This window comes from Canis lupus, chromosome 5 (genome assembly GCF_003254725.2).
Source record: "Canis lupus dingo isolate Sandy chromosome 5, ASM325472v2, whole genome shotgun sequence".
NCBI classification, from domain to species: domain Eukaryota; kingdom Metazoa; phylum Chordata; class Mammalia; order Carnivora; family Canidae; genus Canis; species Canis lupus.
The window spans coordinates 48,309,517-48,335,856 of NC_064247.1; the positions used below are offsets into that span (position 1 = coordinate 48,309,517).

A 26,340-nucleotide genomic window follows, 5' to 3' on the forward strand; every position below is an offset into this window, starting at 1 on the left:
CATTCATCACCTCACATAGTTCCCATTTGGTGTATATGTGTGTGGTAAGAACATTTAAGATCTACTCTTACGGTGACTTGGAGACCATCGTTAACAATACTATGTTGGAAAAAAAAAAAAAAACAATACTATGTTGTATACTTGAAAAGATAGTCTCCAAGTATTTTTCAATTTCAGTAGTTCACATTACATGGGCTGTAATGTAACTCAGTGAATTTCTTGTAAAAATACATTTTCCTACAACTTAGAAATTCCTGTTCTGTGTCTTTTATCTCTCAGAAACCTTACCTCAAGAAGTTCATCCTCTGGCTGCAGGAGGTTCAGTGCATCAACAGGACCACCTGGAGCAATTGAAGAGATATAATGGTGCCCATCAAAGGAATCCACTTCCATGCCAAGCCTCAGAGTGTGAATGGGCAGCAGCTGTAGCAAAACACAAAGCAATAACATCAAACGTGACAAAGACACATCCAGCTGTTAATCCTCCATCAAGTATTATTTTGACATGAAAACCCCACCTCTTGAATAAGATCACCAAGATCCCAGGAGAGGACAGTAATGGGAAAACTAGCCACCAATAAAATATGAATAATTGTCTTCTTGTCCTCACTCCTCTTTTCCTTTCAGATTCCCTAGGAATGGAGAGATAGATGTACAAAGTCTTGCCTTCATTCTAAGTAGCAGGCTTTCCAAACTTTCTATAGTTCCCAGTATGTATTCCATGTTTCATTTCTCTGCAGGGTTTCCCATCTCCCAGAACATTCTAGTTCCTCTTTATTACCTACTTTCCACTTACACTTCAATACCTAGGCAGTGTCATTTCCAGGAAGCCCTTCCTGATATCTGAGTTACTGTGCCTCTGTTTGGAGTCCCAGATCACCCTGTACAGATCTCTATCACAGCCCACGTCCTACTGTGTTTAGAATCCCTATTTTCTGCTTAATCCCCGAGTACAAAGTCTATATCTTCTGCTCTCTATAACCTCAGGCCCTACGAGAGTACTAGGCACTAAACATTAAATTAAATGTTTTTTTTTTAACTAATTAAATGCTTTTTTAACTAATTAACTCATTAAATGCTTTTTTTTTTAACTAATCTATGAAAAATGATATGTCACTTGAGAACTCCTTTTCCATCTCACCAACTTAAGTGAGAACAATTTCTAGTTGAGGGACAGTAGGTATGTAATAAGGAAGGCAATTATTATTCCATCCTAGGATTGATGCTATTGGCTTAGAAGGATTCATATGGGATCAGATATGAGTTGAGGGTTAAGAAACTCTAGCCAATGTCAAAGTAAAGAGATGAGACTTGGCGTTGTTGGCGGCAAAGGTCAAACGCACTCACCAAACTCTACTCTCTTGACTTTTAAAGATGGAGCTCATGATTTCTCATTGTGGCTATATAAACTCAAATGTGGTAAATGGTAAAAATTATGATTTTTATGATAATTATGAAATTATGAAATTATGATATTTCCTCTACCTATAGTCTGTTTATCTAAAAATACAAGACCCACCTCTAGCTATATATTTGATAAGGAGAAAATTCTATACAGCATGGCAATGCACCCACAACATGGCTCTTTCCTTCATATTTCCTATTCTCTATGATCCCTCATCTCTGACTTGTCACCTCCCCTTAGTCATCTACTGAGTCCCCAGAGTTCTACAGGCCTTCCTCCAGACATCATCTGGGGCTCATTTCCTTCCCACTATACACACAGAGACAAATGGGAAGTGGTAAACAATCCAGCACACCAAGACCTCAATGACTTAAAACAGGCATGAGGGACTTCTGGCCCTGGGCTAATTTTCTGAAAATTAAGTGCTCTTGACCACCAAGCACTTCAGAATCTACAACTACCTCTGGCAAGAAGATGTTCTAGTGCTCTAAACGGAAGGTTAACATTGATTTTACTCTTGCCCCGTCTCTGATTTCTCTATTTCTCACTGTTGTCCCCTCATTCTCTTGTGCAGTCATTGTACCAAATCATGTATATCAAACCAGAAGAAGACATGTTTCCTTATTAATGTTGATGTTTGGTTTTTAGTTTTTTTCTTTAGTAGTAGGAGGTTAATAAAAGGAGAGATATGTTTCTGTAATAAGAACTAACCCACCCATCTCTGCCTCCTCTCTCCCTTTCTTTGTTATGGAGCAAAGAGTGGTCAGTGCATCCATCAATAGGTCATCTCAAGTGGTATGAAGACTGCTTGCAAGAAGAGATTGCTCAATTTTCAGGAATTTTGCAAGTCAGCTGTTAAATGTAGCTATCACTAAAAATTAAATTCTGTGAACCACAATTAAATAAATAATATTAAAAAATATAAGAAGCACTCAAAATCCATCACTTCCTATTTTTACACTTTACCTCCTTTAAGAGACTTCTGTTATACATGTACAGTAGAAATACTATCTAAAAACTATCTAAATACTCTCTTCATGTACTACTGAAGGGATGAACTGAAAGATGAAATGGAAGATTTGTTGAGTTGCTAAATGAAGCTGGGGTAGGTAGTTAATTAGCTCTGTTCCCACAGAGAAATCTGTAATGATGAAGTGCTATTGTGAATCGTTTCCCAATTCAGTATTCAGTGATGTCATTTTGGTAGCTTGAAATCTGCCATGGTTGGACTATTTACACCACAGATACTGGTAAATGCTACAAATTTGGGTTGCTTTTTTTTTTATTTCTTTTGTTGTTTTGAGAGCTAGACACTTACCAATATACCACCAATCTACAATCTTGTCTAGACATGATATCTAGCATATATTTATAGGATATAAAATAAACTGTGTGCAAGGATTTGAGTTATGATCTGGAATCAGGTGAATGAAACAGTCCTGACCCCCCACAGCACTAATATCTAGTATAAAATACAGATAATAAATAAGCAAGAGGGCAGGCAGATACAAACAAGTAAGAAAACAATTCACCAACAGGGGAACCTGGGTGGCTCAGCTGGTTAAGCGTCTGACTCTTGATTTTGGCTCAAGTGATCTCAGGGTTATGAGATAGGAGCCCTGCATCAGGCTCTGTGTTCTGCAGGGAGTCTGCTTGAGATTCTCTTCCTCTGCCCCTCCTCCTGCTCACACTCTCAATTTCTCTCTCTCAAAAAAATAAATCTTTAACAACAACAACAAAGAAAACAATTCGCCAACAAGCAAGTGAAAACCAAATAACTACTAATTGTAACAAATGCTATGAAGGAACTAATGAGGGTAAAGATACTACACACCATTGGTGGAGGCTATTTTGGAAAGTTGGTCGGGGTAGGCTTCCCAGAGATGGGGAGATTTGCGATAAGAATTGAAGGGTAAGGGATGCCTAGGTGGCTCAGCAGTTAAGCGTCTGCCTTTGGCTCAGGATGTGATCCCTGTCCTGGGATCTGGTCCCACTTCGAGCTCCCTGTGAGGAGCCTGCTTCTCCCTTAGCCTGTGTCTCTGCGTCTCTCTGTGTCTCTCATGAATAAAGAAAGTCTTTAAAAAAAAAAAAAAAAGAAGGGTAAGATCGCATCAGCTCTACAAAGAGCCTGTTGGGGGGCTCTGCTTGTGGGAGGTCAATGAAAAAGGTAATTGCTAAATTTTTGTTCAAGCAAATGAGTAGATGGTGATAGCAATTTCTGCATGGAAGTGCCCAAATTAAAAGACACTGCTTTACAAACACACTGTTGCTACCTACTTAAAAATATGCCCCCATAAAAAAATAAAAGGATTAAGGAGGGAACTGATCTTCATTCAGCCCCTGTTACTAATCCTGAGCTTTTCATTCAGCTGACCCCACTCCCCACCACATTCATGCAACAGCTCAAGTCAGCAATAGGCTGGAGCATAGAGGAACAGCAAGAGGGTCACCCATGAAATCCCTCACCTTCAGACAGAGGGCTATACCCTTATAGGCTATTCTCTCAGTTATCTATAAACAGCACACGCTCCCTAGAAACTTAAACCATGAACTAAACACACATGCTCCATCTTCAATCACACTGAACAAATAAACCTGAAATGATGTTTACGAAATCTGTCAATCTGAAAGAGGCCTACTTAATATTAGTTCTGAATCTAAATCTGAGTACAGCTGGGTTTTTGAGACTTCATGTTACATTGCTGCAGGCTTCTCTGCGGCTTCTCTGCGGGAGCAGGACTGTTTAATTACCTGTCCCAGCTGCATTTAGCAACTAAACAAATCAACCATTTCATCTGTCTCTTTCAGATGTCCACGCCTCTGGTATTCTGAGTTCTTAGAGAGCAGAAAGTGCTAAAATGACAGAAGTGGGTGCAAGAGACAGATGATTGATGCCTTCACACACATCCCATGTTATGCTTTATTGATGCTTATTCAATGTGCTTTGCAAGGGGTCCTATTTAAATTGACAAAGTTAATGAGCAGCAGGATTTTCATGATCCTGATGTGACAAGTAAAAGATACAAGGAAATATATACAAGGAAAAGTATGACCATTGTGTGATTTACTGTCAGTGCTAAAATGACAAAGATCAAATGAGACCTAGCAAGCTAGAGTCCTTCAAACTGTGAGTGGAGAGACCTGTCATGAAGCAAACCGCAGTTCATTCATTTTGCTAAAAGATCTACTTTTAGGACCCTAAAACAAGATATCAGAATGCTCAAGTGAGAATATAAATGATGTTGCTTCAGGGTAAAAAAAAAAACCCTTCTGGAGAGGAACAGATATGTCAGGAGAATGGGGGAGGATGCTTCCAAAAAGCTGAACTCAAAATAGGAAAGAACCCCATGATTGGCTCTTGTAACATACACACACACACACACACATTGAAGATGTTAAATGCCATTTATGTTTAAAAGTTAGAGGGAAAGAATTACTAATTTTACCATACAAAAAAAAAAAACCCAAACTTAAAAAAAAAAATTTACTCATTCATGAGAAACACAGAGAGAGAGGCAGAGACATAGGCAGAGGGAGAAGCAGACCCCCTGCAAGGAACCCAATGCAGGACTCGACTCCGGATCCCAGAATCACGCCCTGAGCCAAAGGCAGATGCTCAACCACTGAGCCACCCAGACATCCCAAAAACAAGCTTTCCAAGAATGAAGCTACAACTTTTAAACAGTGAAATACAGGGCAGCCGGGTGGACTCAGCGGTTTAGTGCTGCCTTCAGCCCAGGGCCTGATCCTGGAGACCCGGGATCAAGTCCTGCGTCGGGCTCCCTGCATGGAGCCTGCTTCTCCCTCTGCCTGTGTCTCTGCCTCTCTCTCTCTTTGCCTCTCATGAATAAATAAATAAATAATATTTAAAAACAAAATAAAAATAAACAGTGAAATATAGCATAAGCCCCTCGCCCATCTAAAATTTTAATTCTGAATATTCAAAAAATACACACTGTGTACTCTTTTGTACAGAAACACAGCAAAGGTTCTTTTTAGGTGCCTAACAGCAAGGTCAAGAGTCAACTGGCATTTATCCTTTTGTTTTGTTTGGCATTTATCATGTTAAATATCATTGAGGTTACCTGCCTAGCCTGCATGATATATGAGCTTTTGACATCCGATCTAACACTTTGCACTTATGACTCCTGTTCTACTTTTGTTCTTGGTATTTTCTCCATCTGGAATACCCAGTTATTTCCCTGAACTCATTCTTCAGGGTACACTTCAAAGGCCATCCTCCCAATAAACCTCCTTTGCCTTTCTTGAGAAAGTCCCACCTCCTTCTCTGAGCAAATAGAAGGCCTTTTAACAATACCTCAACAGTATAGCGTTCTCAGTGGAGTGATGCAAGGAAAAGAATCACAACTTCTTTAGGGACCTCACCATAAACTACAGAATTAGAATAATGGTTGGGAGGAACAAAACAGGACATATGTATTTTGAAAAAGCTCCTGTTTCTCATAGGCCACCTACCCTATCTGAGCACCTCGATTACTACAGTTACTCGATCCTGTGCCTTCCACTTTTTTTTTTTTAAGATTTTATTTATTTATTCATGAGAGACACACACAGAGAGAGGCAGAGACACAGGCAGAGGGAGAAGCAGACTCCATGCAGGGAGCCCGACGCAGGACTTGATCCCGGGTCTCCAGGATCAGGCCCGGGGCTGAAGGCAGCACTAAACCGCTGAGCCACTTGGGCTGCCCGCCTTCCACTTTCTACTGAAAAAGAAACCAGCAAAGTGTAAAACTCACACACCTGAGAGCTCACAACAGTAGCTGCCTCTGGGGAGGAGACCAAAGGGACTGGGATGGGAGGGTAACTTATTTTTTTGCAGGATGTACTTCTGTAACTTTTTAATTTTAGGGCTTGCCCCTATATCATTTATTCAAAAGAAAAAAGAATGGCACAGATCTAGAAGCCAGATAACCTCTGACTTGTTTCCCAGTTTTGCCACTTACTTGCTGCATATGATCTTGGGCAAGACACTTTACCTGCCTGACACTCAGTTTCCACATATTACAGTTGGAAAGAAGAAAACAGCTGCTGACCAATAGGTAACTGTGACAAATAAAGGAGAAAATGTATTTAAAGCAAAGAACCAATCCTGGTAATCAACTGGTAACACTGCAACTCTTAGAAGGCCGGGTCCATCCCACTGACTTAAAAATTAGATTTACTTGTATTGAGTGAAGGGGAAATTCACATTGGAATGTCCTTTAGTTCAGAGAATACAATTCAGGAAGGAAATAAAGAGAAATTTGTCAGCCTGTCTTGTCAAAACCAAAGAACAGGACGTGTTATTTTTGTTTCCCACGCCAGGGATCTTACTAATGCTCATTCTGAATCACAATTGATGGCCAGCAAAAAGGTCACTGGAATGAGCTTAATGCTTCTCCCTCACAGTGCTCTGATTATCTTAAGAGTAAACAGTTGCCAAGAAAGCCATCCCTAAAAGTACAAGTCTCCCCAGATGCGGGAAAACTGTTCTCATGTCTTGATTAACGGCTTCCTAGAAGCAGTGCAGCTAATGCTCAAGCCACTGTAAATTGCTTTCACCTCCCTCTTTCCCCATAACTTCATCCACCTCACTAGAAAACTATATCTATTAACACTGGCCAGTAAATATATGCAAGTGCTTCTTGAATGGTCATCAAGAGTGGTGGCAATAGGGTAGTAAACTGGAGTAACCATCTGAAGACAGGTAGACCCTTAGGAACACCAGCTATAGTCATGAAACATGACTACAGCTACATGACTATAGTCATGAAACTGAGCCTAGGTGGCTCAGGGTTGAGTATCTGCCTTTGGCTCAAGTCCTTATCCCAGGGTCCCCAGATCAAGTCCCACATCAAGCTCCCCGAGGGCAGACTGCTTCTCCCTCTGTGTCTCTCATGAATAAATAAAATCTTAAGCAAACAAACAAACATGGCCTTTCTAATTAGAAACCTGATGAGAGGGATGCCTGGGTGGCTCAGTGGTTGAGCCTCTGCCTTTGGCTCAAGGCGTGATCCTGGAGACCTGAGATCGAGTCCCGCATCGGGATCCCCACGGGCAGCCTGCTTCTCCTTCTGCCTGTGTCTCTGCCTCTCTCTCTCTCTCTCTCTCTGTGTGTGTGTGTGTGTGTCTCATGAATAAATAAAACCTTTTAAAAAAGTAAAAGAAAGAAAGAAACCTGATGAGACAGAAGAAAAACCTGCAGCTTTGACCTCAGATCTTGACATTGCACCACTAAACCTTCCACTGGCGTTACCTGGCACTGCAACTGAAGCCCCGGCTTATCACCATGGATCTGGAAGCCCTGCAGCACCTGCTCTTCCACATCAGCCTCATTTAACATTCTACTCTTCACTTCTTTAGACCCCAACACTGAAACAAACAACTTCCATTCTCCCCACAAGCGGGCCCTATCTTCCCACAGGGCTTTTACACCTGCCACTCGCCAGTGTCCCCGCTCCCCACGTCCTTACCCTTCCAGCCTGAGCTCAGAAAGGCTTTCTCTGGATCTCTCCAAAATGTTCTCTCCTCCCCAGTGATGCTGTCACAATCTTGTTTAATCCTTTGCATCACTATTAATAATCTACAACTATTTTACCAAGTTATTTTTCACTTGTTTACTATCATGCCCTTACCCAAACCCAGAGTCTAAGCTCTATGAGAGCAAAGCTCTAGGCTCCATTTTGTTGTCCACTCTTGATAGCAGTGCTGGCAGAGTAGGAACTTCAGAGATGAATGAATGTGCTCTAAACTGCTTCTGCTACTATCTAGCTGTAAAACTTGAGGTGAGTCATTGCACCTATGCAAACTTTAGTATCCTCATCTGTGAGGTTCTGCTAGGATAAAGACTCCTTTACATATTGCAGGGGGGGCACTGAGAAGCTGCTGAGTCAAGAACTAAACTCACAATTACAGGAAGATTTTAAAAACTGTAACTCATCAATATAAAGAAATAATCTGTGGACATTTATAGTTAAGAAATTATAGAAAAAAGTATGTGTGATGTTATGTGAGAAAAGCACACATCCCCTCCCTTTCATGCATACATGACATAAAAGGATGGGTATACTAACTACAAATATGTAAATATATACAGGTAACAGCTAAATATGAAAAGGAAATAGTGCAATTATGGATGACTCTTCCAGGGCAAAAAATGTTAAAGAAATAAATACCTTGGTACAACAAAATTTCAATTAAATATTAAATGTTTTAAAATAGCCTCCTTTTTTTTTTAAAGCTATAGTCATCAAGACAGTATGGTACTGGCACAAAAACAGACATATAGATCAACGGAACAGAACAGAAAACCCAGAAATGGGCCCACAACTATATGGTCAGCTAATTTTCGACAAAGCAGGAAAGAATATCTAATGGAAAAGAGACAGTCTCTTCAACAAATGGTGTTGGGAAAACTGGACAGTAACATCTGCGGGGAGCCTGCTTCACCCTCTGCCTATGTCTCTCCCTCTGTCTCTCATGAATAAATAAATAAAATACTTTAAAACAATAATTAAATAAATAATAAATTCAAAATGGATGAAAGATCTAACTGTGAGACAGAAAACCATCAGAATCCTAGAGGAGAACATAGGCAGTAACCTCTTTGACCTAAGCCGTAGCAACTTCTTGCTAGACACATCTCCAGAAGCAAGAGAAACAAAAGCAAAAACGAACTATTGGGACTTCAGCAAGATAAAAAGCTTCTGCAAAGCGAAGGAAACAACAAAACTAAAAGGTGGCCTATGGAATGAGAGAAGATATTTGCAAATGACATATCTGATAAGGGGCTAGTATCCAAAATCTCTAAAGAACTTGTCAAACCCAACACCCAAACCCAAATAATCTAGTTAAGAAATGGGAAGAAAAAAAATAAAAATAAAAAATAAAAAAAAAGAAATGGGCAGAAGACATGAATTGACATTTTCCAAAGAAGACATCCAGATGGCTAACAGACAAATGAAAAGATGCTCAGTGTCACTCATTATCAGGAAAATACAAATAAAATCACAATGAAAAAAAAATCACAGGGGATCCCTGGGTGATGCAGCGGTTTGGCGCCTGCCTTTGGCCCAGGGCACGATCCTGGAGACCTGGGATCGAATCCCATGTCGGGCTCCCGGTGCATGGAGCCTGCTTCTCCCTCTGCCTGTGTCTCTGCCTCTCTCTCTCTCTCTCTGTGTGTGACTATCATAAATAAATAAAAATTAAAAGAAAAAAAAGAAAAAAATCACAATGAGATACCACTTCACACTGATCAGAATGGCTAACCTTAACAACACAGGAAATAACAGATATTGGCAAGGATGCAGAGAAAGGGGAACCCTCCTACACTGTTGGTGGGAAGGCAAACTGGTACAGCCACTCTGGAGAACAGTATGGAAGTTCTTCAAATAATTAAAAGAACTACCCTATGATCCAGCAATTACATTACTAGGTATTTATCCAAAGGATACAAAAACACAGATTCGAATGGGGCATATACATCCTGATGTTTAGAGCAGCATTATCAACAATAGCCAAACCATGGAAAGAACCCAAAAATCCATCAATTGATGAATGGATAAAGATGTGGCATACACACACACACACACACACACATACACACAGACACCATGGAATATTACTCAGCCATCAAAAAGAATGAAATCTTGCCATTTACAATGATGTGGATGGAGTTAAGAGTATATCATGATAAGCTAATGAGTCAGAGAAAGACAAATCATATTATTTCACTCATGTGGAATTTAAGAAATGAAACAGATGGGAAGGGGGAAAAAAGAGAGAGTAGCAAACTATAAGAAACTTGACTACAGAGAAAAAACTGAGGGTTGATGGAGGGGAGGTAGGGTGGGGGATGGGCTAAATAGGTGATGAGCATTAAGGAGGGCACTTAATGATGAGCATTGGGTGTTCCATGTAAGTGATGAATCACTAAGTTCTGCTCCTGAGACCAATATTACATTGTATGGTAACTGAAATTTAAATAAAAATTTGAAAAAATATTTTTGAAAAAAGTTTTTTTAAAGGAGACTTTGAAAGTTTAGAGACTAAAAATGAAGCACACAACTGGAAAACAAAATCACCATTTATTGAACAATTCTTATGTATCAGCACTGAGGTATATTAAGACATACATTATATATATTTATATTTAATCTTCTAACAGAAGTATTATTGTTCATATTCTGTAGAAAAAAAAAATTAGGCTTCTTATTTCACCTCCTAAAATGCTTTCTCAGATATCATCTTAACTGACCTTCCCTGGTCAACCTATCTAAAATTGCAAACCCACTCACTATCCTGAATTCCTTATTCATTTTTCCTGCCTTAAATTCTGCATGGCACATATCCCGCATATAATATAACTTCCTTATTTTTTTATCTCCCCTCATGAAAATAAAAGTTCTGTAAGGCAGGGTTTGCCCTTCCAAAACCCCAGTACCAAGAGGACCTGACACAAAGTAGACCTCAATAAGTCTTTGATAAATGAATAATGAATGAATGAATGTACAGCTAAATGCACGGGTGACTTTGTATGAATTAGTTCTGAAAGTCTGTTCAATTCAAAGCCTTTCCATGTGCTTCTACCAGAGTTGCTGAGTAGACACTCTCTCTCTCTCTCTCTCTCTCTCTCTCTCTCACACACACACACACACACACACACACACACACAGTCTCCTTATCAAAAAAAAGAATGAGTCTCCTGGACAAAGATAACATCACCTGAAGCTTTTGTAGTTGTCCTGCATAATGTTAGACAGTCATTACATTATAGCATGATGAGATAGACAATCAAATAACAAAAGAAAATATTCAACAATAGAAACACATACAAAGTTGATTTAGATGTTGAAATTAACTAAAGTCCTTATAAGCTGTGGCTAATTATGTTCAAGAAACAGAGGAAAAGATGGCAAATACAAATTTTTTAATTGCAAATTCCACCAAAGAATATAATATAAAAATGAATAAAGCAGAAATTCTAGAATAGAAAAATATAGCAACTAAAATTAAAAATTCAATAAGTGGGCTTCAGCAGCATATAAGGCACAGGAAATTTAGAAAACAGGAAAACAGATAAATAGAAAATATCTAATATCTAAGAGTTTAGTCTATATTATAGAACAATTTTAGGGGACAGCATCATTGATTTTTATGGTAATAATAATAGTGACGCATCCTAGCATGTACTTGGAACTCTTCTAGGCACAGTATATTTAATCCCTATAAAACCAATGAAGTAGGTAGTACCCTATTAACATCTCCCTTTAAAAGACAACAAAACGGGTGGCTTCCTGGGTGGCTCAGCAGTTTAGCACCTGCCTTCAGCCCAGGATGTGATCCTAGAGACCTAGGATCGAGCCCCACATCAGGCTCCCTGCATGGAGCCTGCTTCTCTCACTGCCTGTGTCTCTGCCTCTCTCTCTCTCTCTGTGTCTCATGAATAAACAAAATCTTAAAAAAAAAAAAAAAAGACAACAAAACTGAAACATAGTTTAATATTACATGCTAGTGAATGGATAAGTCAGAATTTGAATTCAGGCAGTTTGACTCCAAAGTCCACGTAATCAGTAAACTGTACTGCAATGATTAATAACAACTGAAGTGTGGTATGGTTTTTGTATTTCTTAGTATCATCTTAAATTAAATCCCTCTCAACATAGTTAGATGGAATTGCTAATTAGCGACTATCTAACGATGATTTTGTAAATAATTTAAAATTAACTATAAGTTGTGCCATGTTGCTTTTATATTACTCATCTGAGAAATGCTTGGTCTATTGGCCCCGTAGGTGCATTAAAGAGGTGACAAGATGCAGGTTAGGCTTAGGAAGAAAGAAATATTCTCTACAAATTCACACGTGTAAAATGGCAGCCCATATAAAATAAAATTATGGAAGAGAAATATTCAGCATAAATACTCAGAAAAAGAAATGGTAGAACTATCTAAAGAGATAACTTCTTAAAAAACCCTCATGGGACACGACACAGAGAATTCATTTTGAATGCTGCATGTGACAGCAGAGTTTAAGCGGGGTTTAGCTCATATACCCATTTGGGATTACAGTATAAATTCTGGAACTATTCTGACAAGAAAATCTTTCCTTTCTCATCATTTGTTGAGAAAGCCAAGAAGTCTTCTCTAAGCATCTAATACCCTCTTTTTGATTATCCGGAATAGAAACTATAAAATTAATTTGTAGTGAGAAAAAAATAAAAATGCTGGGGGAAACTGGCATTTTGCCATTTGAAATAAAACTCTCACTATAAAATTTTTTAAGTTCAAGAAAAAAATGCCTCCTATAATGTACTTTTCTGCCTTTAAACACCTGGACCTGAAAGATTTTCTTAAAGTCTATGTTTGTGGTCTCAATTTTTAGGAAATATTTTAAAAGTCCTGCTGATAATGTCTGAAAGGCTGACACACTCTGGACGTTACTTTGTATACTACCTGTAAGGTGAGCAAAGCAATCAAACCAGGGTTTTGGCTTCTGAAAGTGGCACAGGCACCCCATGTTCTTCCCAGGCATATCTAACCATCATCTTTCCTAACAGTGAAAACCTATCACATTTCTAGAAAACATCTAGGACTAAGTTCTGGAAACTTCTGGTCACAGCACAAAATTTAATTTCTTCAACAAGAACTCAGAGAAAGTTCACCAAACAACAAAAAACTGGTAACATTTTTTAAAGTAATGCTTACCTTTGAATATTTCTGTAACTCAGCATCATCTGCAATCTGTGTATCCAAAGTAGCAACCTAAATTTGCAAGAAAAAATATCCCCAATATTTATAAAAGCATAACTTTATTTCTTCTTAGGTTTTCTGAAGAAAAATCTGTAAACCCTATATATGGATAACACCATCACATCTGCATTCATATCTATTTTGGGTATTTTTGAAATCTATAAGTAAAACACATAATGTAAAATTTCAGAGAATATTTCTTTTTTTGTTGTTACTGTTCACTATAGCTATCTTTTCCCTAAATTACTCAGAAGTTAAATCAGAAGGGGAGGAGCAAACTCCTACACTATTGTGAAAAATCCATGACCCCTAAAATTTTAATATAATCCTCTAAAGAGTCCATAAAAAATTTTATTTTTTTTTTTAACAAAGCCAAGAGTATAATCATTTTTACTCTTAAATTCAGGCCTTAAAACAAAGTTTGTGAGGTCAGTAGAGTGAGAGGAGTCTGGAAAAACTGAAGCATCTGACTTTCCACAGCAAACTCCATCATTTCCCTCAGAGAAATAACTGGCAAGGACACAAACAGAAAGACCTGGCCTGGTGAGAAGTTCATGGAATACTTAAAGCTCTTAATCCTGGCCTAAAACTATTGTTCTAAGCCTCAGTGGTAGAGATCCACAGAAGTGAATTCCTAGCAAGCAAAATATTTTACTGATGATTTGCATCTGTAAGTTGTTAATAAAATATGGTGCATCTGGAAGAAGGGGACAAGTTAAACAATGATCCAACTTAAGCTTCTAGAATGTACTGCACTTCACATAAGTAGATTCTAGAAGAAAAATGAAATAAGAAACACTGTTGTACATGAGTGTATGCATACATTAATTCATCTTGCCTGGCTTCTCTTTTCTGCTCCTCATTGCTCAGAGCAGCAAGAACCCTTAGTGAATAAGTTGTCACTTTAAATTCCCAACCTAGGGACACCTGGGTGGTTCAGCAGTTGAGCATCTGCCTTCAGCCCAGGGCGTGATCCTGGAGTACCAGGATCGAGTCCCCCATCAGGCTCCCTGCATGGAGCCTGCTTCTCCCTCTGCCTGTGTCTCTGCCTCTCTCTCTCGTCTCTCATGAATAAATAAATAAAATCTATAAATAAATAAATACATACATACATATCCACCCAACCTCGAATTCTGCCTCCTATTTCTAGCCATTATGTTATGCCCTCACTGTGTGATAGATAAAATTTGGAAATGTAGTTATAAGGAGGAAAAAATCTTAACCAAAAAGAGCCCATCCCAAAACTGTCCATTTATAAATACTGGGACACCCAATTGCTTTGAATATCAAGCCACTAAAAATAGTAGAAAAAGTTATTTGCAAAGGTGATTGATAGCCTAATGACAAAACACCATTTGAAATCTATGAAGTAGGGATGCCTGGGTGTCTCAATAGTTTAGCATCTGCCTTTGCTTCAGGTCGTGATCCCGGGTCCTGGGATCGTGTCCTGCATCGGGCTCCCCACAGGGAGACTGCTTCTCCCTCTGTCTATGTCTCTGCCTGCGTCTCTCATGAATAAATAAATTTTTTAAATCTTAAAAAAAAATCTATGAAGTAAAGCAGCAGCAATTCATGAGTACCAAATGCAAGTACAGAATTAGCAACAATAGAGTATGGATGTTTTAACTTATCTTAACAACAGTGGAAATTTTCTGACAATAGATAGTGCTTGTATGTTCTGAAGCAAGAAAAGAAAAAAAATCCCCACAAGCAGCCAACAAGTACTAACGATAAACATATGTAAGAAAACATGAATGACAATAGAAATTTAATAGAATATTTTATTACTAATGCATTTAGCGAACACTATAGAGGCTTTTCTAAGCACAGCTTTCTGCTTTCACATGGATTCATAGGGGGAAATGTAATCAATCCCTTACTCAATGAATCTAATAACAGGTGAAAGGAAGTCTAATGGACCACTGGTGCTATAAACTTATACCTAACCTAAATTACTTCCTGTTCTCTCTAATACATTTGATAATCATTCTTTCATTTTTCTCATAAAACTGTAAGATTCTTTGTGAAACATAGGACTAATATCCATAGCCCTTTCAGTGTACAATAAAACAAACAGATCATAAAAGCAATCATAAAAATGCCAGCAATTTTAAGCAGCTGATACAGGTTATAAATTTAAAGGCAAGTCTTCTAAGATTCTCCTACCTACCGTTGACTTAAATGTTTTCAACATGAACTGAGTGTCTGCTAATAGTAACTGAAACTTGTGTGCAGGCCTTAATTGTTCTTACAGCTTAAAATGCTAAAAAAAGAAAATAAAAATCAATTGATCCACTAGGGAAGGAAGGTAGGAGGAAAAATAAAGGCAAACTGGCTAATCTTGGGCTCTCCTTTTCTTTAAACTGCAATGTTAGGAACTTGACATGAATGGTTTTTTATTACCACATTTTAACATACCATTACTTCATAATCTGGGCCCAATAGGTTTTCCCATCTAGATTTCAGCTCATTTTCTGGAGAGTCTGGGACTCTTTCTGGATTAAAAAAAAAAAAAAATTAATTGAAGCTACTGTAAGCCAAACTTGACTACTAAATTCCTCAATAATAGCACAATTCCACAATTCCAGTAAGTAAAAGGGAAATGAATAGAAAGGAACATGCATTAACTTGAGTCTACCAGGTAAAGTAAATCAGAGGTGACTTAAATATGTTGTGTCCAAAATATGAAGGGGCTTTTGTTGATAAGGACTATTTGAAAGGGAAGAGGAACTGATAATTTAAAAATGAAATTTGAAATATATGCACTTTATATGTAAACACCCTGCCAATTACAAGTAAAATACATCTGGCTTTGCTTTACAATATGTTAAGACAAACAAGAATCTAATTTAAATGTTAATCACTTCAAAGTAATACCTTCCACTCACCCATAGAAAAAGTAAAACTTTATCAAGACATCTTTACCATCAACTGGCCATTATCAACACAATCCTGTCAGACTTCTCATCTGGGCGGATATAAAACCACGTCTGGTTTAATTCAACCAGGAAGATGCATGGGCTTTAATAGACTAGAAACTCTGTGTACTTTGGTCTCATGTGGTTACTTGGTTATACCTTTGTGACTCTTGAGTATAATATTGCCTTTTTGGCATAGGTAAGATAATATTAAAGAACTAAGACAGATTTTAAGTGCCCTGCCTGTCCTCCATATGATCTTAGCCAGAAGCTCAGGGCACAGTTCATAGTCTGAGTAATGCCTAATAGGCAAAAGTTAAAGTACTAAAAATACAATTTCAACTTATAGCAGTAGCAGAAAATAAACCTTCACATTTTTTTTTCTTGAAGTTAAGGAAAAACTCTTTCAATTTTGTGACAAGATTAAACAAGTCACAGAACACTTACTCCAGCTGACATAACCATCTGTCTAAAATCAAACATAACTTGCAATATCAGCTCTTTCAGTCTTCAGCACGGACAGCTCACCTTGGATGCATATAATCCTTAATTACATAATGCAAATCATCAAGTAAAACAGGCTAACCTCAGAACTCAGAGACTAAGTTTATAAACACTAAACAGCTTAACTCACTAGATGTACAAAAGAATATCCATGAAATAACTGTATCAACTGACATGCTAGGTTACATGTCGAGGATAACTAACCAAAGATCTTATTAAAAGCAAAATATCATTTATGTGGGCTCTGCACCTTTGTGCCTATCTATTGCTGTCATCACTTCCATAAGAAATTACATTTAGATTTCTACCGTCTTTGTTAAATTTCTTTCGTGAAGCAGTTTATCTGGTAAGTTAATTTGCAAAGTTTTGGTTGAATTGTAAGCTTAAAAACATGATATTTATTTATTTATTTATTTATTTTTAAAACATGATATTTAAAGATGACATTTCATACACATGTATAATATAATATTTCACCTACAATTCTTTTGACTTTTTCATCTTTCACTTGTACAATGGAAGCACTTGTACAATGGAAGTCATGAGTTTTAAAGCATGGTACAGCAAAAAAATAAATAAATAATAAAATAAAGCATGGTACAAACTAAGTCCCAGAGGAAAAGACTATTTTCAGCAGCCCAATAAATCCTGGACTATACAAAATGACTTAAAACCTGAATAGTATGATGATCTGAAATAATTATTCAAATAGCAAAGAAGGGGACCAGAATATGCCATTTAGCATATAGAGTATTTTGAGCTGACGGCAATCAAGACCTGACAGAAAAAACTTTTACCTCTCTCATTACCTAAAAGAATTTAGATAGGAGGTCTATGCCAGAAAGAGCTATTACCATAGATGATTTTTTTTATCTGAAAGACCTATTGGCACAGCAGAGCAAACTTAATTACCGAACATTTGTTCTCCTTATCATGTTGCAAATTTCCATCGTCCTCATCTTTGAAGCCTCTATCCTATTCCTTAATTTAGGATGGTATATAAACCTCAGTTGCCCAACTTACTCTTGGGTCTCATATTTTTATGGGGCTCCCATACTCATGAAATTTGTTATTCTCCTATTAATCTGTTTTATGTCAATTTAAATATTAGACCAAAGAACCTAGAAGGGAAAAAAGGGAAAGCTTTTCTGCAACTACAGCAAAAAAGACAGCTAACTTCTTAGCAGCTCAACGACTTTGGTCTTACTGTTAAGCTTAAATTATACACACTCGTGAAGAAAAAAAATGCAACGATGGACACCTAGGTGGCTCAGCGTTTGAGCATCTGCCTTTGGCTCAGGGCATGATCCCAGAGTCCCAGAATCCAGTCCCGCATTGGGCTCCCTACATGGAGCCTGCTTCTCCCTCTGCCTATGTCTCTGCCATTCTCTCTCTCTCTCTTTCTCTTGAATAAATAAATAAAATCTTAAAAAAAGAAAAAAGAAAAATATGCAGTAAGGTTGAACCAAAAAGAGCAGATAGGGCAGCCCAGGTGGCTCAGCGGTTTAGCGCCGCCTTCAGCCCAGGGCGTGATCCTGGAGACCTGGGATCAAGTCCCACGTCAGGCTCCCTGCATGGAGCCTGCTTCTTCCTCTGCATGTGTCTCTGCCTCTTTCTCTCTCTCGCTCTCTCTCTCTCTTTCTGTGTGTGTGTATGTGTTTCTCATGAATAAATAAATAAAATCTTTTGAAAAACAAAAACAAGAGCAGATAAAAATGTCTGAAAATATTTCTAAGTTCAAAATGTATTTGATTTTCACCCAATAGTTCCATGAAAACCTATCTGGGTTCACTTGAATTTTTTTTTTAAGATTGTATTTATTTATTCATGAGAGACACACAGAGAGAAGAGGCAGAGACACAAGCAGAGGGAGAAGCAGGCTCCATGCAGGGAGGCCAATGTGGGACTTGATCCTGCAACTCCAGAATCACGCCCTGGGCTGAAGGCAGGCGCTAACCCACTGAGCCACCCAGGCGTCCCATGGGTTCACTTGAATTTAAGTAGCAAAGATATAACTACAATCCAGTTGGGTCAAAAAGAATAAAGCAAATTTTCAAGTTATGGGAAATTTTTTTCAGCTTGAATAGTGTTACTCCCTCCTTCAGGTCATCCTTTCCTGAGGCAAGACAATCAAAACCAAAACTTCTCTGGAAGAGGATGGTGTTAGGTATCCCATTTCATTCAACTGTCAAGGCTTTCCTGAGCACCTCTGTACAGGGAATTGTATGAGACTGTTATCAAAATGCTTGCAGAACTGAGTCAACTATGTAGCCAAGGTATCAAAGTACAAAGTAAAAGGACAAAGTTGCACATAAGATCAAAATAAGATTAAAATATAAATATTTAGCAATCTGGCAGTTTTATAAAACATGTAAATATGTATACATTATGAATTATAATGGTAAAAGGAAACACTGCTGTATGTATACAGACAGCTAGATATCTACAGCTGTATCAATGAATATACATAAGTTAACATAGGCAATAATTAAAAATGCTTACAAGCTTAAAAAATAGTTAATATATACTAATAAAAATGCAATATTCAAAATTAATTAAACAAAGATTACACAATAACATGCTTGGTCCCCAACTCCCACAATTGTTAAGATGTTGATATTAAGAGACGCCTGGGTGGCTAAGTGGTTGAGTGCCTGCCTTTGACTCAGGGTGTGATCCTGGAGTCCTGGGATCCAGTCCTGCATCTGGCTTCCAGCAGGGAGCCTGCCTCTCCCTCTGCCTATGTCTTTGCCTTTCTGTGTGTCAATCATGAATAAATAAATAAAATCTTAAAAAAAAAAAAGATGTTGATATTAAGAATATCCTATTTGGGGGGCACCTGAGTGGCTTGGTCGGTTAAGCATCTGCCTTAGACTCAGGTCATGGTCCCAGGGTCCTGGGATTGAACTCCATATAGGGCATCCTGCTCAGTGGGGAGTCTGCTTCTTCCTCTTCCTCTCCCCCCCGCTCATGCTCATGCTCTCTGTCTCTGTCTCTCTCTCAAATAATTAAAAAAAATATATATATATATATACACACACACACACATATACATCCTATTTTGCATCTTCAAAATGCCTCTAAAATTTCTCATATTATATTAACTATAAAGAGGGAAAACAGTTAACAAATGAGAAAGTCAAATTACTTTGTTTTGAATTGAACGCTTTGTGCCTACCTAATTTTTCTAAGGCTTGTATGTTGTCATTTTTTAGATTATCCATTCTTTCTTCAGTTTCCTCATCCCCACCATCCAAATTAGTTTCCGTTTCCACTGCTCCAGTTACATAGCGAGCTGGTGTTCCCGATGGTTCTACAACAGTTCCTAAAATAAGAATTACTAACTTGAATCACTAGTAACTGAAGACCATATTTAAGTGAGCTTATTACAATCCTGTTCACAGACTCATTACAAACATCTCAGGTAACCTACGTATAGGATTCCTTTATTCAAAACACCATGTGAGATAACCACTTAAGTCCTTAAAAATTAAGAAACTGCTGGTAATATCGAAAAGGATAAGGAACCAGGCAATGGGAAGGTAAGAACAAGGTAAAGTCATTGACAAAGGAGTAGATACTTTTCAACCTAGCCTTGGAAAAGAAAAAGAACACTAAGGTCTTACAATCTTGTGCTTGTGGTGGTAAGGAGCAAGATATGCAAAAGAAGTCCATCCCTGTGCTCCGGACTCTGCTAGGTTCTAAAATGACATCATCATGAGTTAAAAAAAAAATTAATTCTACATAGGTAACTTTATGAACTGCAAGGGAACTGGAGAGAATTCCCTTGGTTGCAGTGGTTCCTGCCTTAGCTAAACTGAGCTACGTAATAAGATATCCAAAGCTTTCAATCTCAAGCATGCAAGTCATTACATATCTCTTAAATACAAGAAAGGTTGAAGAAGAGTCATTTTAGATCATTTTTTAAATAATCACACATGACTTATAAAGTATTCCTACCAAAAATATTTAACCTGGATTAACTAAGGCTTTATATCTATCTTCTCACAGGAAATATAGTGGATAGAGAAACTAGTTAAATTACATTACAATGACAATCAAATTCAGAATGTGGTATTCTAGTGACAAATGAACAAATCCCTCTACAAAAAGTCTGTGCCACAGAGGCGGGGGGGGGTGGGAGGGTGCTTCTAGATTAAGAAACCAAAGAAACACAACGCAGGCAGTAAGTCCAATGTGTGACTGAATCTTGATTTTATGAGGTTTTTATTTCAGAGAAGGGGAAATGGGAAAAGAAGCTACAAAAGACATTGGGGGCAACTGGCAAATTTAAGTATGTGTTAAGTATTTAATATTAGGAAATTACTATTAATTTTTTTGATGTGATAATATTATTATATATCTTTATTCTTACAAACTACAGATTTATTCTTACAAACTAAAGTGTCATGATGTCTACTACTCACTCTTAAGTGGTTAAGGAAAAAAGAGAAATAGATGAAACAAATATGGCAAAACAGTAACTGTTGAATCTAAATGGTAGGTTTGTGGGTATTTGTTATTTTTCAATTTTTCTATACATTCAAAATTTTTTATAATAGTATTGACCCATGAACAACGAAGGTAGTTAGGGGCCCTTCCCCTTCTCCATGAAACTGAAAACCCATATAGGGACATCTGGGTGGCTCAGCAGTTGAGCATCTGTCTTTGGGTCAGGGCGTGATCCTGGGGTTCCGGGATCCTGGGGTTCCGGGATCGAGTCCCACATCGAGCTCCCTGTGAGGAGCCTGCTTCTCCCTCTGCCTGTGTCTCTGCCTCTCATGAATACATAAAATCTTAAAAAAAAGAAAAAAGAAAAAAAAAAATAAAACTTATGAATCCCCCCAAGTGTAACTACTAACAACCTACTATTGACCAGAAGCCTTACTGATAGGCATAGTCAATTAACATATTTTGTATATTATATGTATTATATACAATATTCTTATAATATAGCTAGAGAAAAGAAAATGTCATTAATGAAGTCATTAAAGTCATAAGAAAAAAAGTAAAAAAAAAAAAGAAAGTCATAAGAAAGAAAATACAGTATAGTACTGTATTGGAAAAAAATCCATGTATAAATGGACCTACACAATTGAAACCTGTGTTGTTCAAGGGTCAACTATAAAAAGTTGGAAAATATAACCAGTTAAAAGTTTCTGTGATCTTGGGGCGCCTGGGTGGCTCAGTAGGTTAAGTGTTAGACTTCTGATTTCCACTTGGGTTGTGATCTCCATTTCCTGGGATCCAGTCTGGGACTCTGCACTCAGCAGGGAGTCTGCTTCTCCCCCCTAGGCATGCATGCCATTGTGCACTCTCTTTCTCAAATGGAAAAATCTTTGTAGACAAACAAATACTGTAAAAAAATTTTTTTAAGTTCCTATGATCTTAATATGACATTTTTAACCATACATAAATTTTTTAGATCGTTAATCCGGTGATACACACTAAAAGCACAGCCTAGTACTAGGCAAAGTAATGCGGCCAGAAGCTGCTAGCGCAGGTGGGGAAAATAGCTACATACCAGAATTTACAGTACAGAGCAGTACATGATGTAATTGCATGCTGCAAGTAATATACAAATTGGTACACAAATAAGATATACAAGGTATACAAAACAGTAGGGGTTTAGAGGAGAAAAAGACAGTTTTAGAATGGTAGAGGAAGGTATTGCACAAGAGCTAGAAGTTGTACAGTTTGCTTCAGTAAAATAGACAAAATGCTGGCTATGGAAGGCACACAAAAGTGTTGTTACATGGGGCAGGGAACAAAGGCAACACCCTTCCCCTATATTACAGTGGCTACATGTAAAACAGGTGATTCCAACAGGGCGTGATAAATGCTATGGTAGACCACTCTTTCAAGGATGCTAGTAAAATCCACATGAAGGTCCTCTCAACCATGGAAGAAGTGCAAATTTAGAGTCAAAATTTATTCCAACATAAATTTAAAATGTAGGCATGCGCAGGAAAGAATTGCTAATTCGCCGATGACATACTTTATTTGATACAGTAGGCTGAAGCCAAGGGCTCTATCAGAGCTATTAAAAACCATTATGTTGATATAAATATTTATGTAAACCTTTTAAGGTCAATATAGCATTTGTACAATTTGTACTATTTAGGCAATTTTTAATTTCATACATACGATGCAGTTGACAGGGCATCTGTCTTTCAGCGGCAAAATTTCCACTATCACATAAAACTTAAAAAGTTCCAATTTAAATATAAATCAATATCAGTTGAAAGCAAGGCTTCCAGGCTTATTATATCTTCAGAAGAGGGGGGGGCAAAATGTATTCATCTTCTGACAAATTCTAATGGAATTATTTCTTACTCGCTAGTTCTATAACTAGTCATTCATCTTAAATTGAATTTGTTTTCAGGATTGTCAAATTTTGTTGATCTACACATTAATAACTTGATAATTAAAAAACTGCCATGCATATTATTATGTATTTGTTCTATGATGAAAATCTGCTATTCTTTAATCAAAATAACAAATATTTCACAAATAAAAATGTTCTTAATAGAAATCCAGGTTTTATTTTTCCCCTCTGTATTTCAAAGAGTAAATCAGGAGACATTAGAATCAAATATATCGTTAGAAGTAATATGAAATCTGAAGTGTGCAAAATGTCAAAGCATTAGACAAATGAGAGCCCCCTAGAACAAAAGGTGTTGAAGCTTTATTATTCAAATATAAGTAATAAATGAAATTTAGAAGCTTTTTGGAAAAATGATTTCCATCCCCATTTAGAACAGCTCTCAGAGCTTAATGCATGTCAGGGTTCACGTTCTAACATTTGGACTGGCACATTATAATAGGCAAGGAAACTCTTCTTAATGCACAAATGAGCTGATTCATTTCTCCATCACTGCATTACAAAAAGACAGGCAGTTTTTCCTTCCCAGACTCACAGAACAACTTCCCCAAGTAAGCTATTCTTCCAAGCCCAGACTATGCGGTGGGGAGAGGGATACTGGAATTAACTACCTCTGTCTGAAGACCGTTCAAGGGGAGAAGTAGATGAACACATCTTCCTTCGAACTAGAGTTAGGTGTACCACTTGCCCTGCATTTCGTAATACTTCAACAACATCCTGGTTGGTAAAACCCTGAATATTCACACCATCAACCTAAAACAGGAAGAGACACATTAAACAGAGAGTTCAAGGTAACTGCTATTTTCAATTCTAACAAGGCAGAATAATACTAGGCAATTCATTTCATGCCAAAGTGAATTTGTATTAAACCTAAGTAATTATCTTTGAATAGGATGCAAACTTGGTAGTAAAACATGCTGACAAGCTTCCTGAAAACCTAAAGAGCAAACTCAAACTTACACTCCACAGAGTCACACATTAAACTGACAACCCGAGAGGTCAAAGTTCTTAGTCTCTGATGCTATTCAAAATTCAAAGTCCTATAAAAGATGGTCAACTGCTATACCTAGCTCTTAAGACGTACTAAGTAGAAGCCATTATTATAAAAAATCAAAGAGGTCATCCAACACTTCATCCCACTATCCTATAACTATGTGGTATTTTCCAGAAGAGACACACAGATATCCCCGCATTGGGTTTTCTAGTGCTGTGAAAAAGTATATTCAAGAAACAGATTTACTAATCTAAGTCAAGCCCAATCCTCATTTCTGAAGTCCATCAGGACAAATAAGCCTCAGGTTCCACCCAATTCCCTTAAGCTGGCCAAACCATTACTTTAGCTATCCCCAGAAGTATTCTCTCCAAAGCATCCACCGCTATTGCTTGCCTCTATACCTTGCAAATTACAGGACATTTCCTAAACTAAGAGTCATGAAAGATGCTTCCTTAGATGGACCTGAAGAACAAAGATTCAAATGATAGTTACAAACATCTGTTTCTATGTAAATCACTAAATTAAATGTGTGTGTGTATGTAGAATGTTTATGCTTCAAAAGTATTGTTCAAATAAACTTTAAAGCTTAACCAATTTCCACTAAATGGAGAAAAAACCAGTCTGAATTGCCAAAAGGTAATTATTATATCCTTCAATATATAAAATATCTCAATTTTGTATGTACTAAAAATTACTGTTAGAAAAATTACTTCCATGAAGAGAGAAAAAGAGCCAATTAATAGCCTACTAAAATGTATATAAAATGATTGAGTTTAAAGAACACAGAGGTGCTTGAAAGTCATTTTTAGGAGAATGCTAAATCATCTTTCAGGTATATGTGTGTGTATATATATTTTTTCCTGCCAATATGGCTGGTGACTCCTTTCTTCATACACAGTGAAAAAAAAAAAAAAACAAAAAACAAAAACAAAAAAATCTAGGACCCTACGAGTCTAAATCAATGAAATTTCACTGAACTTAATTTTTTAAAACATTATGAGACCATATGAAGATATTCTCCTCTCACACATATTATAATAAAGATAACTTTTTTCCCCAACTTGATTCAATTATAAGACAAAGGGTAGTTACTTACAGCAACTATTTTGTCATTCACTTGAATTTGGCCGTTGTGGTATGCAGCACTGCCAGGTATTATACTTTTCACATAAATCCCTGAAGCCTCCCCTGAGGTACATGAAAACATATGGAGAATGGAAGAAAGCTCTAATTAGACCTTGATTGCAAAATTCATATCAAGAGGTTAATTAGCTACAGGGGCTGACTTGAGGCTTGATAAATACTATTTTGAACACAAGCAGAGAAATTGATGGATTATTTCAAACTGTCACCATCACAAGTGACCCGAATTTGAAATGATGTGACTGATGACTATTTCTGGAAAAATAATCAGTAATGGAAGCTTGATGAAATTGCACTATAAGCTGGAATTCAGGAGAGCCCAGGCAGTCTCATCCTCTTCTCTTGGGCTTTCTTCCTTCTTCCTCAGGCCCTGGAGCCTTATCACTTTTCACCAGCTCTAAGACAAGAGTCTCCTACCTGGTCTTCCTGCCTACATTTAGTTCACTGCTCATGTTAGCTTCCCAGACATAGAAAAGTACACACAGAGTTTAAAAACAAATTAATTTTAAAACTTAGCAACATTAATCTTTACATTACAAAATATTTAAATACAAGCAAATGGCTAAATAAAAATTACAACTATATAAAAAGTATACATGCCTATGGGCAAAAGACTAGAAGAGAAAATAGAAAATGAAAAACTGTAAGTTTGGATGATTTTATATTTTTATTCTTTCATTTCAAATGAACTCACAATATTGTCTATAGAAGAAAAATAAACATCAATGAATTCCTATTTCCTACATATTAAAATGCAAATTTCACAGAATCATATTCAAGGACCTCCATAATCTGCCCAAAACTTTTTTTTACACTTATCTTCCAACTGCCATCCCTCCAAAACAAAAGCGCACACGCACAAGACTTGATATTTCACCAAAACACTAAATATTGTCATGATGTCATATCCCTTTTTTTTAATTCATTTTTTCTTCCTCTAAATCTCATCCCTTCTACTAAAATCTTTTTCCATTCCTACCACAAATGGCTGTGAATTCCTTATTTTGTTCTGTCAAATTTAATCTTTCATCTGCCATATGATAGTTTGCTTATATCTCTGCTAGGACACATATTTCATTTATCCTTAAACATTTTTTTTTTTAGGGCAGCTGGGTGGCTCAGCCATTTAGCGCTGCCTTCAGCCCAGGGCATGATCCTGGAGACCCGGGATCAAGTCCCATGTCAGGCTCCCTGCATGGAGCCTGCTTGCTTCTCCCTCTGATGGTGTCTCTGCCTCTCT

The 26,340-nt window shown here is 37.4% G+C and overlaps 1 protein-coding gene across 9 annotated transcripts in view; it reads right to left on the minus strand.

Moving 5' to 3' along the window:
• PATJ (PATJ crumbs cell polarity complex component) overlaps positions 1-26,340 on the minus strand; it is a 355,573-nt gene that overhangs the window by 286,574 nt on the left and 42,659 nt on the right. For all 9 annotated transcript variants that reach the window (XM_049110354.1, XM_049110355.1, XM_025427867.3 and 6 more), the window contains exons 10-15: positions 25,054-25,145; positions 23,575-23,716; positions 19,757-19,903; positions 15,575-15,651; positions 13,112-13,168; positions 289-423 (exon numbers count right to left, since the gene is read on the minus strand). In XM_049110354.1, the coding sequence (XP_048966311.1) occupies positions 289-423; positions 13,112-13,168; positions 15,575-15,651; positions 19,757-19,903; positions 23,575-23,716; positions 25,054-25,145 (650 nt within the window). The remainder of the gene's footprint in view (positions 1-288; positions 424-13,111; positions 13,169-15,574; positions 15,652-19,756; positions 19,904-23,574; positions 23,717-25,053; positions 25,146-26,340) is intronic.